The sequence below is a fragment of the Nipponia nippon genome, unplaced genomic scaffold (genome assembly GCF_047370975.1).
Source record: "Nipponia nippon isolate SJK-2023a ecotype South Korea unplaced genomic scaffold, ASM4737097v1 scaffold_4, whole genome shotgun sequence".
In the NCBI taxonomy this organism is placed as follows: domain Eukaryota; kingdom Metazoa; phylum Chordata; class Aves; order Pelecaniformes; family Threskiornithidae; genus Nipponia; species Nipponia nippon.
This window is the reverse complement of record NW_028262358.1, coordinates 12,157,647-12,179,973: the sequence shown is the minus strand read 5'-3', so window position 1 is coordinate 12,179,973 and position 22,327 is coordinate 12,157,647. Positions and strand designations below refer to the sequence as shown.

Here is a 22,327-nt window from a genome sequence, read left to right as displayed (position 1 = left end):
CATGAATTATGTCAAATTTCATGAATGTTTTCTCATGGAAGAGAGATGATTCTGGGTTTGAGAATCCATTACAACTTGCATGAATCAATTCTTACTATCCTTGGCATTACTGATAATAGAAAAAAAATGAACCCTTTCCTTTAAATGCTCTTAAAAACACTTCTAATGGTAAACATTTGGTAATACTGGTGCTCCAAACTTTGGGAAGTTTGGTTCAGGATCTGTAACTTGCAGTTTGAACTCTTCTTCAGTAAAGATTTTACAGAGACATTTAAAGTTTCCTTTATGCTGGTGATGTCATCTTTATACATCGTGGTTAAAGGCAGATGAACATGCTAGCCACGAAGTACTCTGCTTTGAAAGCCCTTTTTCTTTAACAGTATGACTAAAAATAAAATTCCTAAAGCAGTTGCACTTTAGCCTGCGTTTGCCTTCATCTGTTTGCGATATTCAGCACTCATCAGTGCCAGTCCATTCTTTCCTTCTGAACAGCCCATCTTTTCTTTTGCACAATGGTTTTATCTTCCTGTATCTCTATACCTTGCTGACTTTCTCTTAAAACATCTATAGCTCCCTGCCCCCTTCTTTTTGTCCTTTTTAATCTTGTTCTCCCTCTCTGGGCATTGCTGTAAAGCTCTTTTGGCGTGAAATGTCAACCGGACACGAATCCGCCGGGAGGGACAGCAGAGTGAGCTGGAGAGTCGCCCTTCTCGTGCCCTTCCTGCCTCGCTGCACCAACGCTGCTCCTTATGGTGAACGACACTGCCATGTAATGTTAGGTTACCTGCAGATTTCAGTCACAGATTTATATCTGACCTTGTTATTAATAGGAAATAAATGCATTGGGTTTGCACTGTTTTTGTGTTTGCATTTGTTTTATGGACTTTGCCATGTTATTTTCCTTATGAGATGTGCCTCTCCCTTGGGGCTGTGTTATTCCCACTAGTATTCTGGGCTGATTTGCCAATAAGTTTTACTTTCTTGCTGCATTATATATTTTGCAGTTTAATATCTGAGAGTGATCAAATGTTACAGATTAGCCCAAGTATTTGCTCTTGGCTTTTGTGCTTGAACTTGTTTACAGAGTGGGTATTTTCACATGCATTTCTTTTCAGTGTTTAAGATACTGGTAATCCATGTCATAGCACTTTTATTGAAGTTTTGTGGGATGTTAAGCATGTTTTGTGAGCAAAGAGTATTTTCTGCCCTAATTTAACATGAAGTTTGGGGTTCCGCTGCAGGATTCTTCCCAGAAAGACCTGAGGAAATTGCATCAGGATTATGGATTAGAGGGTTTTTTCCCAAAACATTGTATATCTCTTCTCCTTCGTTTTTTAAAACATCTGCTTGACAGAGGTATCATAAAACTGAGTTAATGGTATATGGTACGTAAATACTACTATACAGCAGATAGTAAAAGCCACAGTGTAAGTTATGAAATTAGGATAATTTCTTTCAAATTTAAGGGCAAAGAGCAGCCTCTCATTGCATATCATTTTTCTGAAGTCTGAAATCACCAGGGATGTATATTTTCATATAAAATAAACATCTTTCTTTAAAGAACAGGCAAGCATTAGTAACAGTCTTTTTATAAATTGAAAAGTCTAATATTTCCTAGTGCTCACTATATTTTGATTGCCATTTTAAACTCTCACCAGTGAGATAAATACTTTATGATGAAAGGGCTTACTAGATGAAGCAATCCTTTGCCAGTGCAAGAATTTACCTGATACTGAAAAAGTAAGAATTGTCAGCTCACAGTTTACCTTAGGTATATCACATCTGCTCGCAGCTGGGTCCAGACCCCGGTAATTCAGAGAAAATAATAATAATTCAGATAATTCAGGTGCAGAAAGAACTCATAACGAACATAGACAATTATCATGTGCTGTATGTAAGAGGTAAAATGCTACCAGGATTTTGAAGGTCTGGAGCTTGAAATTTCATCAACTTTTAATTTGTATGACTATGAAGATTTAATTCTTTTAATGTTCTGGGTAGGAGTGAAGTAGGTCTCAAAGTAAACTTTTGGGAAATCAAAATTGCTTCTGACTTGTCAATTATGTATATTCCACACAAATTTATATTGACATTTTTATCAACCGTGCTATAAACAAACGATAAGCTGAATTCACACATGTTGACAAATATTAAAATTGAACATACTTTCACAGTGTAATAAAAAAATCTTAGGATTTAGCTTCTATAAATCTCATTACCTTGCTAGGACTACAGACTGAATGCCACTGAGGATCTGTGGGTGTTTTGCACATTTTTGTAAGCACAGGTCTCTTGGTTTCCCTAGGCTGTGGTTATCTCCAGCAATAGCTTTCTCTGCTGAAGAAAGGTCAGATCAAGAAAACGTCATGAGTAAACTCATGCTATAGGGAGGAAGGATTATGGCTGCGCTTGCTTTTGTCTCCGTGTGACTCCAGGTCAGGCTGCTTCAGAGCTATCACTGAAAATAACTTCAGATAATGGACTTCCAGTCTTTTTTATGTACGATCTATTCCAAAAAGACAGACTGCCATTTGTAGGATATTGGTATGGGCAAAACAATGCTTTGGGAGATGAAAAGCGGTTCTAGGTACTCGAACCCAAATAAGGATAGCCTGGCCTGCGAAGGGGAAGGAAAAACAACCACCAAACAATTTTTCCTTTCCAGCCTTAACCCATTTTAATCTTTGTAGTTATTAACATTATTGGAACTATTGTTACGGTCAAAAATGGGAAAAGGTGGGCATTTAGAAGCCGAATCGATCAAGTGAACTGCAATGGGCTTTATGTGATTAAAAATATAAAACCCAGTAAGTAGAAGTTAATGGAAAAAAATCACCTTTGTGGCCAAGCTGAATGTAATCACTTGAGCTTTTATTCACCTTGGAAATTTATGAGCTGGAGGGAACAGTTACATAAGGCAGTACAGTGAAAAGCAAATAAAAACCAGAGAGGGCAAGGGGTCACTTCGCACAGAGGAAACTGGAACACAGTTGACTGACTTAACTCAGTTATTTCCTTAATCCTCTGCATGGCACTCTCTGTAGTCCTTTGCTTCGACAGTTCAATTTTTGTCACCTTCTCCTGAAAGCAAAGTGAAATTTGGGGAACAAGAAGAGAATTTTGTTATTTGTGGCTGTTGGTATTTTTTAAGCGTAATATGTTACGAAGATAAGAGTATTAAATTGAGATATTAAATAACTGTCCAACTTGAATTGTCACTTCTCCACTGTATATATTTGACAATTTTTTTTTTATGAGTACCTCATCTGTTCATCCTATACGAAGCAAGGATAGTCTACAATTACTGGTACTAACAGTTTCCATCCTTGTTTATTTGTGCTGTGTATATACACATACAGGTGTGCAGGTGCATGCACACACATATATTCATTGTCAACTGTTTTTACTCTGGAACTGGATTTGTTGAAGTAGTTAAATAGAATAATTTAAGTGAGACATAAATATTTTTGATTGTAGCTGAGCTCAGGGTATTAAGGGGAGAATTTTGGATTAATTGAAGGTGAACTGTATGAAGATGGATGTTATCATAACGATGCATATTTACTGCCATTCATCTGCCTAAATTCAGATTCAGTCCTGGACACTTGAAATTTTTTACCTTCTCAGAAAATATATTGAGGTATTGGACATTATGACAGGGAACTTACCATCTGTTATGTATCTGGCATTCTCATGCAGCAATAAAATGTTTCATAGCTTTGATGAAACACCCTGCAGAGCCATCTCTTGCAACCTTGGGATACAGACTACGATGAGGCTGGGACAGGGGCAGCTGGGTTCAACAGACCTGTCTGCTGGAAATTGTCTCCAGCAAATGCATTTCATCACTTACCTTTTTCTGGAATTGATGCTACACATTTATGAGTTAGAAGGACCTTTTCTTCCTCCTCCTTCTTCTTATCCTCCCTATGTTATCTCTGCTCGTTGCTTTTCTGGAAGTCCTCCCCCTGGTCTTCTACCAGCTTCATTGCCCCCAGAAGTGGTTGGTACACTTTTGGAACCTACTGTTAGCTAACAGCCCTCGATCCTCATCCTGGCTCCCCTACTGAAAACATAGAATCATAGAATGCTTTGGGATGGAAGGGAACCTTTAAAGGTCATCTAGTCCATCCCCCCTGCAATTGGCAACCTGATCTAGGCAAACCTAGATCAGGTTGCTCAGAGCCCCATCCAGCCTGGCCTTGAATGTTTCCAAGGATGGGGCATCTACCACCTCTCTGGGCAACCCGTTCCACTGTTTCACCACCCTCATCGTGAAAAATTTTTTCCTTGTGTTCAGTCTAAATCTATCCTCCTTTAGTTTAAAACCATTACTCCTTGTCCTGTTGCAGCAGGCCTTGCTAAAGAGACTATCCCCGTCTTTCTTGTAGGCCCCCTTTAAGTATTGAAAGGCTGCAATAAGGTCTCCCCGCAGCCTTCTCTTCTCCAGGCTGAACAACCCCAACTGTCTCAGCCTTTCCTCATAGCAGAGGTGTTCCAGCCCTCTGATCGTTTTTGTGGCCCTCCTCTGGACCCATTCCAACAGGTCCATGTCCCTCCTGTGCTGAGGACCCCAGAACTGGACGCAGGACTCCAGGTGGGGTCTCACCAGGGGAGAGTAGAGGGGCAGAATCACCCCCTCGACCTGCTGGCCATGCTTCTTTTGATGCAGCCCAGGATACGGTTGGCTTTCTGGGCTGCGAGAGCACATTGCTGGCTCATATCCACCTTTTAATCTCTTGGTACCCCCAAGTCCTTCTTGGCAGGGCTGCTCTCAATCCCTTCATCCCCCAGCCTGTAGTGATACCGGGGGTTGCCCCGACCCAGGTGCAGGACCTTGCACTTGGCCTTGTTGGACCTCATGAGGTTCATATGGTCCCACTTCTCGAGCTTGTCCAGGTCCCTCTGGATGGCATCCCGTCCCTCAGGTGTGTCAACTGCACCGCTCAGCTTGGTGTCATCTGCAAACTTGCTGAGGGTGCACTCGATCCCGCTGTCTATGTCATTGATGAAGATATTAAAGAGCACTGGCCCCAGTACAGGCCCCTGAGGGGCACCACTTGTCACCGATCTCCATCTGGACATCAAGCCATTGACCACAGCCCTCTGGATGTGACCAGCCAGCCAGTTAGCTATGCACCGAACAGTCCGCCCATCGAATCCATATCTCTCCAATTTAGAGAAAAGGATGTTGTGGGGGACTGTGTCAAAGGCCTTAACAGCAGTCCAGATAAAGCATTTCTATAAACTTTTCAACCTTTTCTTTGCTATTCCTGCAGTGCTGGGGTAGGTTACCCTGAGAGTTTGTGGCAGTGCACGTTTTGAGATCCTCAAGACTCAAGCTGGATCAAGACAGACATATGGGCAGGGTCTCCACCACACCAGACCTGAGCATTTAGCCTGCAGGCTTTCAGGTGAAACGGATAGTTTCATGCTCCTTGTTTAATCCAGTCACTGTGTGCATTTCAGTTCCTTCTCTATTCACCGCACCTCACATGCAAGATTGAGCTAAGAGCGTGTTTCTGTTGCTTTTGTACTTTGTGCTTTAGTTCAGTCTGAATGCGTGAACTTCTGGGTCAGGCAATGGGGAGTTCGGTTTCAGAAGAGGGAGAGCTGTTTGGGAACTGTGACACTGAATGTTGGAGGGGGGGGCCGAAAAAAGCTGATGGCATTTAAAGAGAACACATTGCAGAGGCTGGATGCAGAGATGGCTGATGAGTTTCAAAACCTCCCCAGCTCTGTCTCTGTTCTCTAATAAGAAAGTTCCTGTGTCACTAACGAGCTTAGAGGACGGTTATGAGTTTCTTGTGCTTCCTCATCACTTTGCATTAACTGGGTAATTTGGAGACCCTAAATTGCATACCCTCCGTCACCAAAGGAATTGCTCGGTTTGAGCAGTTGGCAGAGCAGTTTCAATGTGACACTTGGACTACTGCTGTCATGTAAATAATCACAGATGACTCCACTGTCTGTGCAGTCCCCCACCACAATGGCCATGGAGTTGTATAGAAACTGACTGCAAATACGCAAGTTAAAGCATTGCATTTGCACAAAATGCCACATGCAGACCCACACCATTTGGGTGCATGACCTTGCTCTTAAACAAGCTTAGTCAGAGCTTCTGCCTTCTTCAGAGCTCACAGCCTGGCTTGGGTCACTGCTGGAGGGTAGAGGAGCAGCTCTGCATTTCCCACCTCTACCAACCAGCAAGAGATTCAACCTTACTGCAAAACCAGGCTTTAATTGAGGCGAAACGTTGTGTAAGGCTTGGAAAGTTGGAGCTTTAATGTATGAAGTGGAAGGTCTTTGGAGATCTGCAGGTGAGGTAAAACTGAAATGGAAAAGGTAGATTAAAAAATGCTGCCATTTCTCTATTGTACTTGTACTAAGCCTGGGGCAGGAGGCAGAGAGGACCATGCTTGGCCAACGTGATCGATTCCTGGCTTATTAAAAAGCAACTTTGCAATGCAAAGATTGGGTCTGTTGGCTGCAGTGTTGCCAATTGTTGAGGAACCAGAGAGAGGATTTGCTGGCATGAGGCCTCCTGGGGTAAATACAGAAGAGTTAGTGATTTCTTTTGACACTGCCCACCTTTTGTAATACCAGCAGCATGTAGTTTGGGTGTGAAAGTGAATGTGTTCTGTTTTGTGAAATAATTTATCTTGGGATAAATCTCAGAATATTTTATGAAATATATTTACCCCACGAGGCTTTCAAGGAAGGGGAACATGGTTGAAGAACCAAAAATCGTAATCTCCACTAGCTGCTTTTCAACAAAAGTAAAAAGTTTTGCTTGATTCTCATTAAAAAATTTTTAAAAGTGGAATTTCTTTGCTGGGGAGTCTGTATACAGCAAATCAAAAACACTGTCCTCTTTGCATCTTAGCTCCAGTATTGCTGGCCGTCTGCATTCTTCAGAGGACTTGGATGTCAACATTAGCAAGTAATTTGTTCTTAGAAAACTCAGGGAAAAAAAGGAGTTGCTATGAACATAAGTGCCCACTGCATTGGCTGACAAAGCATCTTGTTTTTACAGGCCTAGCCTGGCCAAGAACATTTTAAATTGTTGTTTTGCCAGTTGGCCGGTCTTCCTACTCTTGACAATATGCCACGTTGCCGCTGAAGAGTGCTTTGGAGATCCTTCCAGGTTTGTAATGGTGTCTCTTGAAATCCCCAAATAGTCGTGTTCAGGGGTGTAAATAAGAACAGGTTCGTACTTAATTTATTTCAATTAGGAAGAGCTGCTGCAGGAGGAGGTATCAGAAGATATAAAATTGGAAAGCTGGCATGTAATTGGGGAGAAATGCGTGTAACTCACACCCTTCTTTGCTGCTTAATCCTTTGGATTCTCTTTATTCTGTGTTAAATATATATATATACACACACACATACTCTACATAAAAGCTGGACTCTAGCTTTGGCTGTGCAAGTATTGATCCAACAAAAAACCCGCACCCAACAGTACACGATAGCAAAGCAAAGTCACTGCAAACTGTACAATTAAACTTGCCGTGTTTCTCTGCATGTCTGAAGTTTTTTGAGGGGAGAGTGAACCTGCATCATTTCTTGTGAGCAGCTTGTATATTATCTGCCAGCAGCTTTATTTTTTCACCTTTCTTCACGAATTGAATTCCCACATGGTGAGTAGTTCTATTAATACATTAGGCAGCAGACGGCATGGGCAATAGGAGAATGCAATTCGTAGGCAGATCGCAGTATAATCTTTTTATTGAGGAGATATTGCTCTTCTAATTTCTAACAAGCTGTGGCTTTCTGTCCTTTTAGTGCTTCTACTCGTATGTCTCGTCCTAGTTAAAAATGGGAAAAAAGATAAACATCACTTTTTTTCCTTCCTTTTCTTCTTATCATTCACTTTACAAAAATCTCTAACAGAGGGATTTCTCTGGTAGCTGCTGGAATTTTTTGGTGTACAAAACTGTCCTTGGCAGTTGGTAACTGAGCGTTAATGCTGAGGTATTATCAGCTCCCTGTACGGAAATGTAGTTAATCAACATGTGAAATGTTTGGACTACTAGTGCTGTGTCTGCATAAAAGTAAACCCTCATTCCTGCTGCAGGTGTTCTTGCTGCTATTGATTTATACTACTAGAAATGGTACCTAGGGACTTCTAGATGCCAGCAAAAAAATTTTGGGAGATGCTCATGCCCCTTCCCAAGGGAGTGAATTAAGACTGTAGGAAACACGGCTCTTTTTGCAAATATCAACTTCCATGTTGTATAGGTCAGGTTTTCAGGAGATCACTGGTGGGAGTTTGCACTGAAGAAGCTCAAACATTGCATCTGCATTTGCAGGTTCACTTACCTCCACATTAAATGGATTTGTCTTACAGGTGCACCTTAGCACCCTGGCCTTTGCTTCATCTTGTTAAAAACACAGACCGAAAGGAAGGCAGTAAATAGAACTGCTATGGAAAATCATGTCTGGGTCTTAGATGGTAGTTCTGGGTTACAGGTCATTTTTCTTGCAGCAAGGTGGACTTAAAGAGTTCCTGACCTTTGCTACTTGTTCTCACCATTGTGCTACCCTGGTAGTTACACATTTACAAAGTTGAAAGTCAAAATTGGCTGAGTGAGTCCAAATTTAAATTTTTTTTGGTCCCTCCCCACCCTTTTTATTTTTTCCCAAACTATTTTTAGTTTGGATCAATTTGTTGCAAGGACAGGTTGAGGGCAAAATTGAGCAAAAGAAATCAAGAACCCATTAAAAATGCTCTTTTAAACACAGATGTTCAAAGGATCACCCATTTTAAATCCTACCTAGTCGTCTCTTGAACACGAGAAGTAAAGCAGCTTTCCTTAAGTGCTAAGGATAACCTCTCCAAAGTGCCAGTGTTTCCTCAAAGAACGGAGGTGGAATAGAAATTGAGAGGCACGGCTGTTGGACAAGTGTGGTATTGTAGACTTAATCTGGAGAAGTGTGGAAAAGGTATCTGATTTGGAAATGATCTAAAATGGTATCTGGAGGTGGGAACCTGCTAAGATTGCAAGAACAGAGGAATCTTGGTATTTTAGCAGCATTAGTATTTTTTGTTTCTAGAAAATTTCTCAGCTACGCACATTCATGACGGTCTTTAATGAGAAATATGATTGAAATACTTGTCTTATTACCTGTCCAATTATTTTCTCCACTGTTAGGTGGGAAATATGGAAGGCTGAACCACAGACTTGGCTGAGTTGCCTGGAGTGATGCTAGGAGTATGGGAACAGCAAGGAGTAGAGCTGAACAGCAAGCGAGTCCTGACTTAGTCACAGCTTTAACAAATTAACTGGTTTGTTGTTTTTTGGTTGGGGTTATTTTCTTTTTCAATTAAATTGTTACAAGAAGTTGATTGCTGTCAACAATTTAATCGTCAAAATAACTTTCCCTCTTTCCTTGCGTGCCTCTGTTCCATTTTTTTTTCTTTTTGCCTGTTTTGAAAATACTTACTGAGGCGGTGTGTTGAAGCATAAGCTTCCCTGCTTTTCTCTGAAAGGAGATGGTTGGGAGGAGATCACTGGCAGTGCTTTTGGTTAAGACATCATTGTCCTGTTTACTGCTTTAAAAATTGAGAAATTGACTACTTCGAACATAATTCTAAGAGCAAGTCCTCTTCATTTAGAAAGAGATTCTCATTTTAGCTTATAAAATATACAAAACAACCCTTTGATTAAGGAACCTCTCTAAGCTGTAATTTTGCATAGACCTTGACACAAGGGGGTTTTTTTCTGTCCTCCTTTCAAGTTGTCAGTTGCAAAACTCCACGAAGATAATCAGACATGCAAATCTTCGATATATTTTTAGTTCAACTTGCTGATGTATATTCATTAATATGTTAATAAGACAAGGAAAGCATAATTTAAATTGCATATGCTTAATTTGGTTAATAAATGCTTGAAATAATAGTCCCACTTTTGAAAGTAACCACAAATGATGCCACTTTTTCAGGATTTTTTCTCTAAAGTCACAAGGAGGGTATAAAGCCTCTTGGTTTAGTGACAAAAATAAGTTTCTAGTGCTTTTTACCCTGACCCTGCACAACCAAAGGACCTCTGTGCTGAATTTTAGTCCTCCTTGTGTGCATCATCACATTCCTAATGATTTAATTGTAATAAATTGTGCCAATGGAGACCTCGTGAAGATTATGGCATTGTAATTTGAGTTCCCAAACTATATTAGGTGGGGTTAGACAGGATGGAAAGAACAAAGTTTCCTTGTGTTCAAATATGACTAAGCTCCACCAATGCAAATCAGGGACATGCTCGCCCTATACTTAGTTTGCAGTGGTCTAATCAAATGAGATACTCGCAAATTACTACTGGAATTAGAATAAATTCTCTGACAGCTTCTGAACCTTGGTTGGACATGCAAAGCTGCTATAATATCTATTTCTTCAAACGTCTGAAGTGATATTTGAATGTTTACATTAAACTTTTAAGTCAATTGGTTCCATTTCTGTCGAATCGCTCTCAAAAGTGGAGCTGTGCTTGCTGTGCTTTAAAAAATATTAAAAAAATTTCATTCCCGTTAACCTGTACATATGCCACAGGACTTGAGAAAATTAATTTGATAATGGCTCTTTTTTTTTTTTTTTTTTTAAGACTTCAGCCTGGAAGGCAACATCTCAAAAGAACTTGGCATTGAGGAGAGTCTCTAGAATATCCAGTTACGCTGGCCCGACTTATTTGGTCTGAAGTAATGAGACATGAGAGAGATCATGAGTGCAGTGCATCATGTTCAGAACCAATAACTCCTTTCAGAAAATTACATTTCTGCTCTAAGCAGTCATTTTGAGTTATCTGCAGCTAATTTTAAACTGCCTGCTTTTATGGAAATGGAGCACTTGCGTTTCCCAGTAAATATCACTGTGATGCTCAGAGACGACTATAAAGTGCGACTGTCTGGGAAAAAGCTCAAGTCTGATCAAAATTAATTAGACTGGAACCTGTTTCTACCTACAAATATCTTGATTATATGATGAGAGCAATCACAACGCTTGACAGAATTGGCTTTTATGATACCTACTGCTGTGGGGGCATGAAAAAGAGCTGTTGATCCACATGCTCTCTCTCGCTGAAGGTGCAGGCATTGGCAACAGCATCTTCCCGTATTGTTTCTCTTCTTACTGACCTTTTCCACTAGAAGAGAAAAGATACTAACTGAATCCAGTCAACTTCTGTGTATAGTAAAACGTGCTTTTTTTTTCACTGCCGTTGCTGTCCTGTAGTGTTTAGGTCGCCACTGTTAGAGTTTGAGCAATGAGCCATTTCTGCATCCAGCCAGTCACTCGGAGCTCACCGGGAGCACGTGGAGAAACCCAGGCTGGTTTGAGGGAACGGTAAATCTGATTCAGTTCAGCTGTCTGCATTGGATCATTCCCTCAAAGCATCTGTTTCCATGGACTCCCAAAGGAAAGGAAGCATTAGATTAGCTCTAGGGGCCTGAAGTTTGGTGAGATAGATCCCACCCTTTGTCTGAACCACATAGTGGTTAATGAAGGCTTAACAACCAGTCTTCTCAGATGACTAGTATAGATAAAACCTTGTTGCTTAGTTCAGCTCAGGGCAGATGAGGCAAATGTCTCAGTCTTTGTTTTCCAGGGAGGAAAAACAGAAGAGAAAGGCAGCTCCTCCATTTATGCCAGGGGAAGAGTAGTCGACTGAATGTCATTAAATTCTGTCAGCCAAAGAAGTGCAGGCTGCTGGGTGACAGAGACCTGCATTTGCATTAAAGCGAAACTCTCAGGGTAAAATTAATGCAAGGTATAAATGAAAGGATAAAGAAATGCTCTTTAAATGTGTGTTTCTTCCTTTTGAGTCATATTAAACAAGCATTAAGTTTGCAGAGCAGAAGTACTTACAGGTTTAAACATGCCAAATGCAATGCGTGACAGTTATGGTGCTGATAAGCAGTGATCCAAGAGCACTGAAATATCATCGTGGTCTGGATATGATGTGTGACCGAGCCGCTTTGGGTCATAACGCTTTCCTCTGCAGACAAAGAGTCAAGCTTAGCGGATGCTAGGGCAGAATAGACAGAAGAAAGACAATACCCCTGGCTGAGGGCAAGGATTTGAAAGACAGTGGACAAATGGATCAGTTTCAAGGACCTGAAGCTTCTCTGTTGGGGAGGGGGGAGAAAAAAAAAGAGAGGCTTGTTTTTCCAGGCACAGAGCTTGGAGATCAAAAAGGCTCGCTTACCTCTGAAGGAGACTGTTCCCCAGGGCTGCTGGAGGAGAGCTTAGCTGAGGGACTTGTGGGGTTGGATGGTGCTGCCATGTCCCAGTGGCCTTGGGGTTGTCTGGGGGATGTTGGTTTGCCATGATCCTTGTGCAGAAGCTGCCTGGTAAGAAAACTGTGTTTGGCAAATCTTTGTATTTTACTCTAAACCATCGACTTTTGTTCTGCATGGGCAGTACTTTATTTCAAAGAGCTTTGGATGTTGCTTTTCTCAGCCATTGCCTTTTGGAAGAGGATTTTTGGAAGGAGTTGTCAGAGGTGTGATGCTGTGCTCCAAGCCTGCAACACAACCTCGTTCCATCTGCCCCTTCTTGCGTGTTCCTTGCAACTCCCCATTTGCATGACAACATGCAGAGCTCTCCACAAGCTATTCTGGCTCCCAGGAGAGATTTCAACTCATACCTTTCCCTTGGGGCAGCAAGCAGAGCGCCAGGCCAGAGGGCTGAGTATTGCAAATGCTTTTATGTGCAAACGGGATGTGAGAAATTTGCTGTCGGCCAGGAATTTGCACATGACTTCCAATGCTTGCTGTGCTCTGGGTCAGCCTGGCTCATGATCTCCCATCCTAAGAAGTGACAGCAGCGTCCAACAACCCTCCCTCCGCTCGGAGGACAGGGCTTTCTCCTTCGGGCAGGGACTTGTCACCAGGGCTCTCCCTTTGCCGTCTCACTGCCTTCCCCATTTGGCACCATTCCCTGCTTAAGTGTGGCTCCTCTGCACCCTCCTTTCTTTTATGCCCTTTGCTTGGCTTTGGTTGTGTGTTTGTTTTCTCTCCCACATAGTCTCTGCCCAGAATAATAAGGGGCTTGTTGAAAGGGTGCTGCTAAGTAGTTTGTCTTCTTCATTCATTCTCTCTTTATTTATTTAACATTTGTTTTCAGCGTGCATTGAACATGAAATTATGAATGTCTTCATTGTTTATTTTAATAGTATTTATTATTTTGGAGGCTTCTATGCAAGCCATCTTACTGCCACAAAAATCTCATAAATAAATAGTTATAATCAGTTATGATGGTATTATAATTCCCATTTCAAGGGTACAATCTGAGGGCGGAGAACATAAATGCAAAGATTTCCACTGATTTTGGTGCCCAGCTTGAAAAGCCCTCAACCCGAGTTCCCAGAGTGCTGAGCCTTGGTGGTATAGCCAGCATACATTTCTGATTGTGAACCCATAGCTGTGACGGACATCAGTCATTCTGCAAACCAGGCTCCAGGTGCCTCAGACTGAGCCTGGAGAAAACAGGGAACACACAGTGAGTGACCACCTGGAAAACCGTTGTTGCTGTGACTTGCCTGCCATTTCAGGGGCTTTCCTGTAAAGGCACAGCCCAGTTCTCCAGGGTATCATTCAGCTGCTTTAACCATAAAATCCTTTCTCTTTCTGCAGTTCCCCATCTGCTTCACTCCGCACCTTCCAGCTTCTGCAATGCAAGTGAGCCTGGGCAGCCCACAGACCACAGCTTGCTTCGCTACACAGCCCCCATTCATTGCCTGGGCACTGCCTGCGACGGAGTTTGGCTGGAAAAAAAATAGTATTGGATCTTGTTATGGCAACCTGTGTTACAGCGCATATGCAAAAGGACAGAAGGTTATTTAAGGTTGCCTGGCAACTGTAATTCTGACATTTTTCTGTATTTTGATAATTTTGCATTGTAGTGCTTGTGTTCTTTAATATAATTTTTAAGAATGGGGTCAGAAAGAGTTTCTTAAGATTATGCACGCAGAAGATCCTGGCTTGGACCTCCTGTGTGCACACAAGAACATTTACCCGTGGACAAATAAGTTTACTTAATGGCTGTATGCAAATAAAGGCAGAACACTCATGAATATTCATAAGCCACTGGAGAAAATATTGGTGGGATTCTTCCAGCCAAAGAAAATCTGAGATGGAGGTATATTGGAGCAGAATATTAATACCTCCCCATCCAAAATCTGGGAAATGGCTTTTAGTGCTTCTCTCTTCTTTCCCTGTTGTTAGAACCTAAGATGAATGCTGCCTTTTACCTGAAGTGGTTTGCCCAGACTTGTGCTCCATGTGAGTGTATGTACTATCCAGCCTCATCCTTTACTTAACATCTTCCTTCTTCCAAATTTGGAAGAATATTGCATGAAGCAATAGCATTTTATACATAGTGAAATGTAATCATATGATTATATTGTAAGCACTCTAGTCAATAAAGTAAATCTCAGGCTTAACTAAGGGAGTAGGCAATCACGCAGAAAAATCTGATCTATACTGGTGTAGCAGGGTAAGTGTAATGCACCTGTGCTTTCGGAAACCAGCGCCTGCCCAGCTGCGACTGAAGTGCACCCTGGGCAGGTGCTGCCGTTCTTTTCTTGGCTAAAGTGTGTATTTTGCAAGGCTGGAAAGCTAGGCAGGAAGCATGCTATAAAACAACTAACGTTGGGCTCTGTTTGTCCAAGGAAGCGTCTCTCATCTTTGACAGGGGAGAAAGGTCATTTTCTTTGGAACATCTGTAGAAGGTCGTTCGATGTGTGGCATGACGATGTGCAGGATGTGCTTTTGAGATACTCTGCTGCTTTTCTAAATTATAAGTCATTGCTTGAAGATTGCCAGGCCATCAGTTAGAATGGGTTTGCTGGTAGGCAGGGGACTATTTCCAGGATTAGCTGCTAAAGAGGGGACTGCTTGAGAAGCGTCAGTGGGGAGTGGGAGGCTGTAGCAGGGTTGCCTTGTGAGAGCCCAAGCCAGAATCCCAGAGAGGGCTCGGACTCCAGCAGGTCCTGAGAGGCAGGTCACCTCTCAGCAGCAGCAGCGTACTCCTCACTGCGTTTGAGTCTTCCTGTTTCTCCTTTTGCCTTTCTCTGCTGGTTCTGCTTTCGTTTCTTTCTGCTTCTTCTCTTTTCCTTTCTGCCCTCACACCCTCAGGGTGCTTCTCTGCCTCTTTCCTCCCTCTTTTCATCCCCTTGGCTTCCTCGGTGCTCTCAAAGTTGGTTCTTTGTTTTGTTTCAGCAGAGCAACCTAGGTTTTTTTTCTGTATTGGAGTTGTGCAGCACAGCAGAGGGCCATGAACCATCCCAGGTCAAAGCTGCCCCTGCCCATGACCATGTGAAAGTACAGATGCTCTCCTGGGGAAGGTTTGGGTTTGCAAGGTGTCTCCACTTGCTGTCTCTCTCTGTTACTGTCCTGAGACCAGTGCTGTGTTATGGAAACAACGTATTCTTCTTGCTCTGTGTCAAAGCTTACTTTTATAGGAAGCTGTGAATAGATTGCGTTGTGTTCTTGGGGTTGTATGTGGTTTGTTTTTTTTTTAAAGCAGTGTATGAAATCTTCACTTGAAACTGTGCATGAAACTCCTTGTCTATAATTCTTCTGTGGATTTAGTGAACTGCAATACCAAAGTAGAGCTTTAAAAACAAGGATGGAGCATACAGGAATTACTTGGCTCCTACATGTTCTAATGTATTCTAAGTAATGAGCTTTATGTGCTAAGTTTATGTAGCTGAGCTGTATAATTTTGTTCATCATGATGATTATACTGAGAATCAGCTTTGCTAGTTGAGATACACATGAACACAACCCAGGCTTATTACCCTGGAGACTTGATTAGCAATAGTGCTGGGATTGGGCAGAGGGCAGCTTAAAAGTAAGCATATTTGCATTTTAAGCAAGCTGTAGTTGCCATGAAGGTATGCAAACAGCTCTCAATTAAAATTGTATGTCAGACTGTACAAATAATACTGCACACTAATGCTCCAACATGTGGCTCTAACGTACGTGAGGACATTGGTTCTTCTTTCTGATGCTTTTTCCCCTTTGGACTAGTGGATCATGTGGCAATCTCAGCTTCAAACAGGATGCCATCAAGGGATTTAATAGATTTACCAAGAGAATCCTTCATGCGTGCATTGGATGAATTCTTCAGATGTCTCATTAAATATCAGCAAACCAAAGGGCCATCATCTCTTCCCTCCTCCCCCCCTACTTCATCTGTCATCTGTTTGTAGCCTGCACAAAAGTCTTCCTCTTTAGACCTTTAGAGTTGGACTTACTTGAAAATAAATTCTGAGAACTGAAGATTGACATATATGAACAAATGGGGCCATTTATTTAGAGAAGACTTGCTCTGTATGTTGCATATGGAAATAAATTTTTTTTTTCCTTTTCCTTTCCCCAGTGGTAAACATACTTCACACTACAAGCATTGTTAATGCAAAGCCCAGCATCCTGTTGACACTCAATATTTTTGATGGAGGCAAAGGTTGGGTCACCAGAGTGGATGGAACATTACTTTTTGTGCTGAAAACAAACACGTTCAAATCTCTTACACTTGAAATTATGAAGATGCATTTTGTCTGTAATTTCTCTCTCCTCTGTACAAACACATCTTTATCTCTCAGGCTGATGTTTAACTTTAGACTTGTCTGGTACTAATTAGAGACAAACCAGGTGGAAAGCAATGAGTCAGATGTTGAGGAAAAGATTTGGCCTTTTTGAATCAAAGTTGTTCATCTATACAATCTATACTTCTGGATAAGCAGGAGGGCTTTTTCATGTGCTTCCAGGGTATTTTTGGGTATTAAAGTGATCGTGTAAGGACCTGAACAGAAAAAGTATGTCTTATGGGTGTGTTGCATCACCAGTGAAGTTGCCTTCATGCACAGTAAGTGCTGCGCTGTACAGTTAGCATATTTGTGTGCTCATGGGCAGAAAAAGTCATGCTTTACAAAGCTAATGGCATATCTCTATGCCCCTATAAATTCTGAGCACATTTTGTTTCATATGCAGTCTACCATTTGCATAAACATCTGGACATAACAGGCTATTGTGGCCTTTGCTGCTTTTCACTTTGTCTCCTCTTCTTATTTATCTCTGAAATTTTCACTCTGATTTGAGTCATTGCAATGTGTCAGGTACTCTTGTAACTCACCCCCTCACAAACATACATGCCTGTGGACTTTTATGCTTTTTGGAAACTTGTTTAAACTCACAAGGCTGCACCCCTGCCAACTTGCTGTAGGTAGGTGTGCCTGGAGCGAAAGTATCAATTACTGACACTGAGGGAAATTTCTAGGGTGGAGGAGGCCCTGGAGATGCCCAGGGAGTGTTTCTTCTGAGATTCCTGCAAGGCTAGAAATGTAGTTATTTCAATGGAAATCCAGTAGTCACTGGAAATAAATGCAGAGGTCTGCTTTACTCATGATAGTACCAATGCTATCTATGTTCCCCTTAACTTATTTTTTATTTCTATCATATTAAAAATGTCACACGTGGGTAATAATTCTTATGTATCCCAGCACAGGACTGGGATACAGACAGTTGTTGCCATGTTAGGGACAGAGATAGGGGGAATGCAGCGCTTACCATTTGTGAGTTCATTATCAAAATTACTGTTTGCATTAAATATTTGCTGTAGTAGCTCTTCCCTGTCCATAGCTCTGTTTGTCTCCTTCCTCAGAGGAGTGCAGGGAAACAGAAATTCTTTACTTCTTTCTGGATGTAGAAGAGAGATGGGTTAGTCCCATATGTCATGCTTATGAACGACCAGTCCCAATCCTAACCTTACAAAGATGCTGTTGTGTACTATATTTCTGTATCCTCAAAGATTTTACATCTCCTCTAGCATATTTCATTTATCGTGTTGCAGGTGGTTTAAACCTATATGGGATGCTGCCCCTTTCTAATAATCCCTAGGTTAAGAGTATGTTTAAAAGGGAGTAGGGAAGTACATACTGTTTTTAAACTACCGAACTGCTTATTAGTGTAATCTGCATCACTCTGGAGTTGTTTCATCCCCAGGGATCATCATCACTAGGTTTTCCGAGTGTTAAAGGAGATAACTATCTCCCCCCCCCAAGTTGCAAGGTCTCTTCTCTTGCAGTGAGTAATACCAAGCATATCTTTTCCTTGTGCACTTGCCTCCTCTTTCTTTTTCCACCCAAGGAAATCAGAATCTAAAAGGGAGCCTCAGAGCTTCTCTTGTTTGAAACACCTCCAGATTTCTGGCTTGCTGTTGCTGTCATTGCGACAGCAATCAGGTACCATGGTGATCTTAAACACTGTCACACTGCCTGCAAGTACTTGTAAAATAATTTTTACAAGGTTTTTTTTATTGCTTTGATTCCAAGATGATTAAACAACAGGCATATCTAATTCCCACTGCAATGTCAATGCTATTTACCTTAGAAGAAACTCATTTTTAATTATTTGCTTAGTGCTTATCAGCACCTTATTACTTTGTACTGCTTTAGCTTCAGGAGAAGAGCTTCTGATGTGGGAATCTGCCTGTGTAAAAGTGCTGCTCACTGAAATACAAATGGATCCCTACTTCTAGGAGTGTGTTTCAAATGAACACTGGTAAGGAACTCTTTTGTACTTTTACTTTGAAAGCAGAAATATGAAACGATGCAATATTGTCCTAACTTCTCTGGCCTTTCATTTATTCAGGAAGCAATTCTTCATGGTCTGTTCTGAAACCTGAAACAGAATTTTCTAAAACATGGGAAAATGCATTGCATACAGACCTCAAGGCCATGGCTGCAGGCATGAGAGCAGAACCAACCCAGAATTGTGTTTAGACATCGCTGGTGGGACCAGCGGGTGTATAATTTTCCTTCCCTGTGTGGCAAAGCCTCCTGTGATTCCAGAATCATGTTGGAGTTACAGGTACAACGGTATTCTACTCCTTACAGGGTAGAAGAGTGATTAGTACCATGATTTAGCTAATATTATTCTGGAAAAATTTGCCACGTGGATTAAGATTGAAGTTGTGCGTCATGCTTGAGCGGGTCTAACAGACTGCCACAGCTGAAAGAGAGGTTTTAGTCCTCTCTCCCCTTCACTGCTCTGTTTCTCTCCCAGAAAGAGATTCGCTTGCTTTACTAGGTTGATTTTTGGCCAAGTTAGTGGACAGAATTGGCTCACAGAAGACTCCCGTGATTGCCAGTGCTGGCACAGGGGGATCAGCGGCTTGCACAAGGATTTAGGGGCTGGAGAGGGGGACGTGGTTTGGGTTTCTTGAGGGTATTCTGGAAAGGGGGAGAGGACCTCTGTTTGGCTGCCTCGCGTAGCTCACGGAGGCTCTGCTAGAAACTCTCTCCAAGTGATGCTGCTCACAAGCTGGCTATGATGGTCGTGATTCTGAAGGCTTCATCCTCTCTCTGAACCAGTGATGCTGTAATTACTGGTTCTTCCTGACCTGAAGCATACTTTGCTTTCAACAAACAAAATAAGCTAAGAATTTATTTTGAGGGGCCGTTACATTTGGTAAAGTCAACAAACAAGCTAATGAGAACTTAAACTGCATAAGAATACCATAATTCTTTCTTTTTTCCTCCTATTCCATGGGTCACATAAGGACCAAGTGGCCAGAAGCACTAAAAACTAACTTACTGTATACCAGGAAGTTGGGGGGAGAAAAATAAATCTGTTGAGTGGGATAGCTTTCTCCTGGGAGAACTCTAAGAATATAAACATTGAAACACAGAAAATCTGCCTCTGTTATATCTAAATAACTTGTCATGTGGGCTTGACATAGGCTAATTTTCAGTATCTAAAGTAGAAAGGGCCTTTTACTGATTTTTGGGAGGGTTATTTGTTTCTAATCTCAGGATCTGAGATTCAAAATAGTTTGTGGGTTTTTTTTTCCCCCCTCCTTCAAAAAGAAAGCCACAGGCTTGTTGCCCTGGGCTTGAGGAAGGTAATTCTATTGAATTTCACACAAAGGATCCTCTTTCGCTGTGGATTTATGAGGAACTTAGAAGAGTGAAGCTAAGTCATATTAGCAATCATTTGATTTAGAAATTTAAGAGTGATATATATATTAAGAAAAAAAGATCAGCTGCCAGGAATATATGGAGCTGACCAAATATAGAAGCATGGGAAAGATACAGTGAACCATCAGCTAAAACACTTCTCCAGCAGAGAAAATCTACTAAGAATCAGTGAAAGTAGACCTTTGCTCCTGCTGTTTCTGTGTCCCTCCTTGTGCATACCAGAGTCATGGGTTCGCAGGCTTTTCCTGGGGCTGATGCCATGCGTTAGACAAGTCCCATGGGAGAAAGATCTGTAGGGTTTCGCCCCTCGTTTTGTTGGGTTGGGTAAAGTTACAGGGTGCTGAATACAACATGAAGAACAGAGCATTTCATATTTAACATGATGAGATAGATGTTGAGTTCATAGCGAAATAGCCTCCCATAAAGGAGTCTTCAGATGCTGGCAGCCCTGCTGAGTCATTCCTCCTGTGGAGGTCTGCCAGAGCATGCAACACCTACCTGGGGTCAGGCTTCCCAGGGCAAAGCCCTGGGGTTTTTTGTTCGTTCACCTAAAGCTCCGTCTCTAAGGCTGTCCTTGGTTTTTGTAAAAGAGTACAGAGAGAGAGAAGAGGCCCTAGGTTATGAATTACGGATCTGTTTTACTAATGGCTTGTATTTCACTGAGGACGTAACTGAAATCTGGCAGTTGCTCAAAGAGGTGTTGTTACAGCAGGAATTTTGAAAATATTGCAGTGGTTTTTTTACTTTCATGAGGACTTAAACTCTAACTTTTCTGTGTGGTGCTCGTCTTCCCTAGTGTAGCCTCATTACACTGGATGCCTGTTTTCCTGCTACCCAGGGGCTTGAAAATGTGAATTATAGTGAAATGAATGGAAATGCTTGGGTTTTAGTTTGTTCCCCATCCCACCATGAGCTGAAGGAGAGGATTTGTTTTCAAAGTACAGTGCCAGAACGTCAGTGAAATTTCTAATGGACACTGATCTCCTGAGACACAGCAGTACTTCTTCAGCTTGGCTGGACCCACAGCAGTCTTCATCTCCAAGTAATGTGTTTTTTTCCTCTGTGTTATGGATCCTGATACACTTACAGACCTTTTGGCTATTCCCTAAAGTTTGTTGATAATGGGAACAGGTTCATGGAGCTTGCATCCAGGGTGCCAGCGATAACCTTGGAAAAGATTTTTCTAGGGGGATACAAAATTAACATGACCCGATGGGCCGTCTGAATAAAAACAGTGAAGAAACCAACAACTAAACAAAAAATTCAATCAACTGCCTCCAAGAAGGTGACAGCTGGGAAGATTCATTCCCTGCCTAATCTTTGGCAGCCAAAATTGCTTCTGAACTGTGTGTGTTCCGTCTTGTATCTGTAGGTTCCTTGTGTAGTCAGTGGAGGGAGAGGCTTCTCCAGGGAGTGACTCAGGGTTGATTCAGAGGGCAAATATAGCCCAATGAAGACTACCTGAGGCACTGTAGCTACCTCGACCTGATGTGAGAATACTCCTCAGTGTGGTTTATTGAGCAAATATTTGTAAAAGACTGTTAGTTGGTTGGCTAGCGTTTCAAAAGGCCATCTTCCAAGTTCAACTGATGCAGTAAAGAGAAGTTTCTTTGTGATAATAATATGTATGTTTACTGTCCATCCTCAGTGAAGACAACCATTTGTCATCTTTTTCCATCCTGCCCCTGCTTGATCTTGTCTCCCTCCAAAATCACACGCGCTCATGCTTTGCGTGGCAGCATTTTCCTGCATCGTTTTGGTGGGTCACACTGTTTAATCTTTTTGCTGCTGGTGATAAGAAGGGGGTCAAAAGGAAGGGTGTGCTATGAAAGGAATTTTAATGAGGTATTTCTTTCTCTCATGTTATCTCGGTGACATTGTAATAGTGGTGCCCGTAACATCATCCTTAAATAAAAGCTGGGAGTTTGCTGGGAGTTTGCTGATTGTTACCCTCCGGTGCTGGAGAAGTGTCCTGTTTCATCCTGCGTTGAAGTGGTATTACTTTGTCTTTTACACTTTGACTTCTCAGACAGTTTTTAAAACGAGATGGAAATTCAAGATGAGTGCAATTTTCTGATAAAGGTTATGCATTTATAGAAGTTGTAATAGAAATAATGGAAAAATACTTTTCTGTTTATAAAAAAAGAGGGAATTTGTTCCTCTAATGCTCTAAATGAAACAAAATCTTCATCCACAAATTGATCAGCTGTTGCCAACAGAAATATTCCTGTGTGGCTCTGAGTAGTTTTCTAAACTTGCTACCAAAGATGTGAACATTTCCACAAAAACAATTAAATGTCTTTAATTCTTTTTTCCTTTCTCTTTCTTTCTTTTGCCTGAGACTATTCTGC

At 41.7% G+C, this 22,327-nt stretch overlaps 1 protein-coding gene across 12 annotated transcripts in view; it reads left to right on the top strand.

Moving 5' to 3' along the window:
- Window positions 1-22,327, top strand: part of COMMD1 (copper metabolism domain containing 1) — a 128,450-nt gene that overhangs the window by 29,499 nt on the left and 76,624 nt on the right. Inside the window, exon 3 of one of the 12 annotated variants that reach the window (XR_015708909.1) lies at window positions 18,453-18,558. The exons of 8 other annotated variants lie outside the window; for them this stretch is intronic. Coding sequence is in view for 3 of the 4 variants with exons in the window: in XM_087777170.1 (XP_087633296.1) it covers window positions 635-946 (312 nt within the window). In the remaining variant the exon portion in view is untranslated. Of the gene's footprint in view, window positions 1-634; window positions 962-9,155; window positions 9,192-13,626; window positions 13,852-18,452; window positions 18,559-22,327 lie in introns of those variants that run through there. 3 more of the 12 variants (XM_087777171.1, XM_087777179.1, XM_087777170.1) reach the window with 3 other exon arrangements.